Raw genomic sequence first — 8,113 nt, forward strand, 5'->3', positions numbered from 1 at the left:
GTGACTTTCTTCTATGGAAGGTAGCTAAGGTTTGTCCAAAAAGTCGCTAGATTTGTCGCCAGGCGCTTTTTTGAATAAAAGTCGCTAAAGAGTTCTGAAAAGTCGCTAAATCTAGCGACAAAGTCTAAGTTGGCAACACTGTGTTTCCAGGTATAGCTTACATCCTTTAAGTTAAGGTAATATTTTTTATGACAAACTCTGCTTGAGCTGATGTGTTGTTCTTTTCACATTATATTTAGTATAGATAATAGGTGAACAGAGACTTCTCCCTTCAATTGTGTCCATTGTATTTTCTGACTTTTTTGCCATTGAAATGCAAGTGCCAGCTTTACAGGTAACACACAGAGGTTGCACTACAAATATGTAACGGACTGAGTTGTACAGTTTCCCTGGTCTATTTCATCTGTCATATTAGTTTAAATAAATATCCCTAATACATAGCATGTTTGATTTTGTCTCGATATAGTCAGCATTTTCAGTTAGAAATGGCTTTGCGTAGTAACGCGAGATAAAACATTTGTTCTATTTAATAATTTGCAGAGTTGGAGAACGTACTTTTAAAAGTGTACTTACGTTATTGATGTTTCTGGATGAGAGTAGCAGAGCACGTGTGGCGAATGGCGATCTCTTTCCCCACACACATACAGCACGCTCACAAGTGAGAGAGAGAGAGAGAAAGTACTTTGAAAGAATGCACGCTGCTACTCTCAGCCAGAATAATCACGCGTAAGGACATATATGCGTGAAAACGGATGTGCAGTATCAAATACACAGAATATGATAGTACTTACTGTAGAGAGCACATCATTATGAAGACAAAGCCAAATCCCAGACATTTAGAGTAAATTTTGAAATCCCGGCCGTACGCTTTTTTCAGGTCTGAAAAAGAGGACATGTGCGGGAAAAAGAGGATGTATGGTAACTCTATGTTACGTTATTTTTTTGTCATTGCATCACAAATGCCATGGACTCAGCTCAAGTCCTAAAGGCCTGAGTCCAAGTCAAGTCTGAGTAAAAATGCATCCGAGTCTGTGACAAGTCCAAGTCCATTGCAATTGGACTCGAGTGTCCCAACTCTACTGGAGAGCAAAACCACCAACTTCAGAGTCTTAGCCCAGGTCGTGGAGTTTGTTTTATGCCTGCCTTTTATGCCTGTCTGGGAGTTTGCATCTGTGGAGTGTGTTCTCATTAATGAACACAGCATAGACACCGTGTAACAGTCATGAAGGCAATGTTTTTCGTGCATCTTAATTTTGGACTGGACTGCTCTGCATTTTACGATAAACTCTTGAAAGAAAAGTGCACACTTAGAAAAATTGCTGCCAGCGAAAAGTACAAGGTGACAACATTTACAGATGCGGATGCACCCTCTACTTCGCATTGATCAGGTAAGGATATGTCAATTTAATTTTTACAGGGAGGGGACTGTCCCGTTTTCTGCAAGCAGGAATCTGGTCACCCTAATCAAGGGCTGTATTCGGAAAGCTGTTTTTTTTAAAACATTGTTTTATTTTTGCAGTTCTGTTCAGTGGCACTAGCTGCACAGAATTTACACACTTCAGCTTTAAGGTGAGTGTAATTAATCCCTAGACATTTTATTTCTCCTAGAGAACTGAAAAAAATTGTTATAAAAACATCTAGCTCGACACACACCCACCTCCAGCTCTGTGGATCTGATCGTTTGCCTTTTTCCTAAGCTCTCACTTTGACTGTCTGGTTTCTTTCAGCCAACAATTAATACTGAAGCCTAATAAATAGACTGTGAATAATATAACTTTTGTGTATGTGTGTGTGTGTGTGTGTGTGTGTGTGTGTGTGTATAAAAAACATTTACTAATATTGTGATTTGAGCTACCATACATACATTGATGGATAACATGTCTTATCCTAACTCTATGACACTAACTCTTATGGTGCCTAAAGATTCCAAATCAAATAGGCATATATATTTCACTTGTTTTCTTTTTATCTATTTGCTTATATTGTCCATTAATATTCGTCTTGTTATGGTCATTATCATGGAGAAAGCTCTTCATTTACCAATGTTCATATTTTTGTGTTATCTCTGTGTAAATGGGGTATTTGGAGCTTCAGGATTCTACCCTAAAATGTTGTCAGATTTAATATTTGATTCATATGTGATCTCATCTCACATGTGTGCTCTACAAACATATGTTATCTACAGCTCTTTACTTTGTGAATTTACAATATTAACAGTGATGTCTTATGATAGATATGTAGCCATATGCAAACCTTTAGACTATAATTCCAAATTAACTAAAATCACCTGTGTTAGATTAATTTTTTTATCATGGATTGTACCCAACTGCTTTGTGATTTCAGCAGTCCTGTTATCAAACTTGAGGCCATTTTGTAAAAATCACATTGACAAATTATACTGTGATAACTGGTCAATTGTAAAGCTTTCTTGTGTGTCATCTTTTGTAAATAATGTCTATGGATATATTGTTGCTGTCATATTTGTTAGCTGTGCAGTCTGTATCATAGTGTCATATATTAAATTGATTGCTGCATGTAAAGCATCTTTAGAAAATAGAAGGAAATTCTGGCAAACATGTTTGCCACATATATTATCACTGATCAATTTCACTTTTGCTATGCTTTTTGATATCATGTATAGTAGATATGGTGCAAATGACATTCCAGAGGGCCTACGCAATTTCTTGGCTTTAGAATTGGTTATAGTTCCACCTGTTTTTAATCCTCTTATTTATGGATTAAACGTTACTGCGGTACGTAAAATAGTTTTTACTTCATGTATAACAACAAAAGTGAATGTTTCAGAGAGTCGAAAAAGGGATAAGACCTAACAATAATCTGCTATACTTTTTTTTATTTTTTTATTTTTTTGCTTAAGTAAATGTCATATTTTTCAAAATTTTACATTTATCTGGGGATCTGTATCTCATGTATATCAATTTACCAGCATTAAATTTAAGTCTTAAGACTCAGTACGATCAATTGTGTATCTCATGACATCCAACCTGACCCTGTTATGCATGGGAGCAAGCTATTTTTGAAAACTGTCCTTTTGCATTCATCTCTGGTGTTAATGTTGAATGTTTGGGTTAACATTATTGGAATAATTGGATTAAAATTACAGCAACATGACTGGAAATTATTTATTCATCATTAGTAAAAAAAAGGCTGAATTTGGATGTCAATTCACAAAGGAAAGAGACCAACATTTTGTAGTGTGCTTTATGTTTAATTATTGGTAGTATTTATAACTGATTCACTGTGTGACAAGGTTAAGTGTCGATCTAAATTCTGTGTATATAATTTTTGTGTTCATAATTGGACTGAGAGACATAATTATTTTTGTAATATAGCCTGAGGTCATGGCATAAAGTTCTAAATTCTACTTGACCCCTTAATCGCTGTTTACAGCTATATCTTTCAATATTGTTGTATTATTATAATTCAAAATACAAGAGAAAATTTTAAATATTACTTAACTTTAAAATGGCCAATGTCCTTTTTGGAGTTTGGTAAACAGTATACTTTCACTGTATGAAAAAGAGCAGCGTAAACATTTATCAAAAGATCAACTTTTGTGTTCCATAAAAGAAAGAAAGTCATAAGGGTTAGGAACAACATGAGGGTGAGTAAATGGTGGCACAATATGAATTTATGCATGAACTATTTATTTAAGGAAAAATACTGTACAAAGAGCAACAGAGTGCATTGAATAACCCCTGGGATTTATTTGTTAGAGCCCTAGAGATCTTGCCCTGTGCAAAACAGCTTTTTATAAGCATGTCAACTGTCCTTGGTGCATCCACTTCATCAATTTGAGCATGCAAGATCAGGCAAGGCAATGGTAATTGTTGTTGTAAAAGTATGCATGTTATATTTTTTAATTCTATTTGTATACTGGTCAAAATATGGCAGTGCTTATCAGTTACCTGAGATACAATTGTATGATTTTTTTTAATTGACAATTTTTTTGAGAGCTTTTTACATATGGATGGTAATAATGGATAATATGACCCATTTTGTAACCTACACTCTTAAGGAGCCAAAAGACTCTAAATTATATAGACACATATATATCACATGCTTTTTGCTCCTCTATGTTATGATATTGTTTGTTAACATTTGGCTTAGTGTGGTTATTTTTTTGGAGAGAGCCCTTCATGAACCAATGTACATTTTTCTGTGCAATCTGTGTTTAAATGATCTATATGGAACAGCAGGATTCTATCCTAAATTCCTGCATGATTTATTGTTGGATTCATATGTGATCTCTTCTTACATGTGTGCCTTCCAAGCTTTTGTCATTTACACCTATGTAATGTGTGAATTTTCTACGTTAGCAGTGATGTCATACGACAGACATGTGGCCATATGTAGACCTTTAGACTATCACTCAAAGCTGAACAAATTTTCATGTGGCATTTTACTTGGCTTCTGTTGGATTGTACCATTTATTAACATGTTCATCGCAGTTCTTTTGTCAAATAGGTTGGTGCCATGTAAAAACCACATTGACAAATTGTATTGCGACAACTGGGCAATAGTAAAGCTCTCATGTGAATCAACTGACACCAATAACATTTATGGACTTGTTTTCATATCATTATATTTTGGTCTTGTGATTGTAATTATAGTGTCTTATATAAAACTCATCATTGCATGTAAAGCATCATTAGAGTGCAGAAGGAAATTTTGGCAGACCTGTGTGCCCCATGTAATTTCACTGATAAATCTCGCTGTTGCAATACTTTTTAATACCATCTATAACAGATATGGATCAAGTAATGTCCCAGTGAACCTCGGTGATTTTTTGGCTTTAGAGATGATTATAGTGCCACCACTTTTCAATCCTGTAATATATGGTTTCAAACTTACAGAGGTTCGCAAAAGAGTCTTAAAATCATTCATTAATTGCATAAGAAAACGATGAAGAATAAAGTATGTTCTACCGTGTTGTGTATTTGCTGTATTGTATTCTGTCACAAATGGAAAAGACTGAACTTGTCCTGCCTTATATAAACTAACATTACTAAACCTCATTGTAAGCAAGCAAAAGACAAATGAATAATGGTTTTATTTTTTCACAATGTTGCAAATGCTCATGTAAGGTGGGGTGCCAAGTTAATTGCATTCAAAAGGCAGAACTCCCCAGGGAGGAAAAGAGCAAATGTATGATCTCTGAGAAAATCAGCATAGAAACTTTTTCTCAAAGATACCATCTCACACCCAGCTGAGCAAGAATTGCCTCATTATTGTCTTTCCATATCTTTTCTCCCACCTCCTGTCCCTCTCAGCTCAAAATCACCTTAAAACACACTTAAATCTTGTAGGTAACAAATGTCTAATTATATGTCTGGCTATTCATGTTTCATATCATTGAAAAGGTCTCAGTGTGACTGGTATGAAGGTCTCATTACCTTAACTGTAAAATACCTGATAACACAGTTTTGAGAACTTAGAGGAATGCTGATCAACGTGGGGGGGGGGGGTTGGGGTTGTACCTGCCTCCTGTATAAGGTGCGACCCCAGGACTTCCAGACATATTCATCCTAAAATTCTGATTGTCATTCCATTTGGTTGTGGTCTGGGTATTTAAGGAAATTTAGCACATTGTTCATTGGAATTTTCTGTAGCCAAAAATCCCTGTAGTTTCAAACTTCATACTTTGCTGAAGTCAGGTATGCATCTGTTACTCTTAAGATTCATCTTTGAGCATTAGATGTTTTGTATTGATTATTTCTGAATTGATTATGTAATTGGCTTGATACATATTTATCTGACTAATAAATTGTTAAACTTGATTCTATTCTGACTTGTTCTGCAATTTTTGCCTTGAGTAGATAATGTTAAATCCTTGTTGACACAAACAGGGGCGTGACTAGAGTCTGCCAAGATCAGGGGCTGATCCCATGGTCCATTTTAGACATAAAGAGGTATAATTTGAACAAAGTTTTTCTGAATGAGTTTCCAGTTATATTTGCTAAAAGAGTATATCATTCTTAGGACATTTAACATTATTAATTATCCAATAATAATAACAACAACAATAATAATAATGTATTTCTAAATGCCTGTATTTTTTTATTTTTTTTTAGTGAACTTTACCCTGCTAAAAAAAAAAAAACAGCCTAAGCTGGTTTGCTGGTTTTAGCTGGTCTCCAAGCCTGGCCAGACTGGTCTTTTGGCTGGTTTTAGAGGAGTTTTTATTACTTTTTAGCTGGTCAGGCTGGGAGACCAGCTTAAACCAGCTTAGTCTGGTCTAGGCTGTTTTTAAGGAAATACTGATGTCCATTGTAAGTGAGACACTAATCATCAAGGTTACTTGTTGATAACAGTTAAGGATAACAGTTACTTAAGGTCTCAAACAATGAATCATAAGTCATAAATTGTATCTACTTTACACAATTTTATCGTCTCTTCAAGTTCAATATAAAATCTACCTACCAACCTTAATATTAACGTATTTCTTATGATAGGAAAAAAACAATCATATAGAAATCATCTTTTTCTATGAATGAATGAACAAATGGCATTAAATGATAAACAGTACAGACAATGAAAATTCAGTTCTGTCATTTAAAACAGAGTATCACACCATATAACTGTGGGAGTTGAGTATGATGATTTATATAATTATTATTTACAATATACATTTATTATATCAATATAGATTTAGACATATTTACAATATATATATATATATATATATATATATATATATATATATATATATATATATATAAGATATAATATATATGTTTTATATTATATTTATTCATATATTATGTAAAACTCAAAACCTCTGCCCTAGTACTTTATGAGAACCAGTAAAATAAAAAGACAGTTTATTTAACAGTCTTGTATTTAACAGCTCAAGAGGGCGCCGAGTGGCTCAAGATGGTGCTGAGTATGGCTGCTGCATTGCGAGCTCTGACCCAATGTTGCAGTTTTTTGTTTGTTTTGTCTACAATTCTTATGTTTTTTGTCTTGGATGTTGTCTACCTTATTGTTTACGATAGACAAACACATTTGGACATTGGTTCTGCAACAGCACACCGAAAATCAGACTTTAATTACCTCAATGCCGATTCGCTGTTTTCAAACACGACAGCGGAGTCCTTTGTCTGGGCAGCCTGGCCTCGGAAACGCAGCCGGAAAAGGGGAAGGAGAGCCGTTGTTCTCATCAGACTAAGACGTCGTGCAAATCGACCCCCACTACCCAGTATTCTACTGCCAAATGTTCAGTCTCTGGACAACAAGCTCTGTGAGCTGAGAGCGCGGATCTCTTTCCAACAAGCGATGAGGGACTGCTGCATTATCTGCCTTACAGAAGCTTGGATGTCTGCGGAGATTCCAGACTCAGCTATTGAACCAAGCGGACAGAGTGAAAGACCTCTCAGGTAAAAGCAGAGGTGGTGGTGTATGTTTTATGATTAACAAATCCTGGTGTGATCAGAAGAACATACATTCTATCAAGTCTTTCTGCTCTCCTGATCTGGAATTTCTCATGCTTCTGTGTCGACCATCCTGGCTACCGAGGGAATTCACAGCATTCATTATCACAGCTGTGTACATCCCGCCACAAGCCGACACAGACCGGGCACTCAAGGAACTGTATGGGAGTATAAGCAAGCAGGAAACCGCACACCCTGAGACTGTGTTCATTGTGACTGGGGACTTAACAAAGCCAACTTCAAGTCAATAGCACCGAAATACTACCGTTACATCAGTTTCAACACACGAGGGGACCGGGTTTTGGACCATTGCTACTCTCCCTTCTGGGATGGCTACAGATCCCTCCCCCGCCCACCATTTAGCAAATCAGACCACTCTTCCATTCTGCTTCTGCCTGCTTACAGGCACAAATTGAAACAGGAAGCACCCGCCCTCAGAACGATCCAGTGCTGGTCGGACCAATCAGATTCTATGCCACAAGGTTGTTTTGATCATGTGGACTGGGAGATGTTCAAGCCCACCTCTGATGTTGACGTCGAGGTCTACGCTGATAGTGTAATGTGTTTCATCAGGAGGTGCAAAGATGACGTAATGCCGACCAAAACTATACAGATCTACCCTAACCAGAAACTGTGGATTAATAGCGATGTTCGTGCAG

At 36.2% G+C, this 8,113-nt stretch overlaps 2 protein-coding genes across 2 annotated transcripts; both read left to right on the forward strand.

The window, feature by feature from the left end:
- The first annotated feature begins 1,868 nt into the window (after positions 1-1,868).
- Positions 1,869-2,831, forward strand: LOC127428553 (olfactory receptor 52D1-like). Its single transcript, XM_051676992.1, has one exon. The coding sequence runs from the start codon at positions 1,869-1,871 to the stop codon at positions 2,829-2,831; it is 963 nt and encodes a 320-aa protein (XP_051532952.1).
- Positions 2,832-4,000: 1,169 nt separating this feature from the next.
- On the forward strand, positions 4,001-4,930 carry LOC127428554 (olfactory receptor 52D1-like). The gene has a single exon (XM_051676993.1). It carries the CDS (start codon positions 4,001-4,003, stop codon positions 4,928-4,930), a length of 930 nt encoding a protein of 309 aa, XP_051532953.1.
- The last annotated feature ends 3,183 nt before the right edge of the window (positions 4,931-8,113 follow it).

The sequence above is a fragment of the Myxocyprinus asiaticus genome, chromosome 38 (genome assembly GCF_019703515.2).
Source record: "Myxocyprinus asiaticus isolate MX2 ecotype Aquarium Trade chromosome 38, UBuf_Myxa_2, whole genome shotgun sequence".
NCBI classification, from domain to species: Eukaryota; Metazoa; Chordata; class Actinopteri; order Cypriniformes; family Catostomidae; genus Myxocyprinus; species Myxocyprinus asiaticus.

Excerpts from the sequence above, each read along its gene's own strand:
- LOC127428554 (XM_051676993.1), top strand. The coding sequence starts at position 4,001 with ATGGATAATATGACCCATTTTGTAACCTACACTCTTAAGGAGCCAAAA.
- LOC127428553 (XM_051676992.1), top strand. The coding sequence starts at position 1,869 with ATGGATAACATGTCTTATCCTAACTCTATGACACTAACTCTTATGGTG.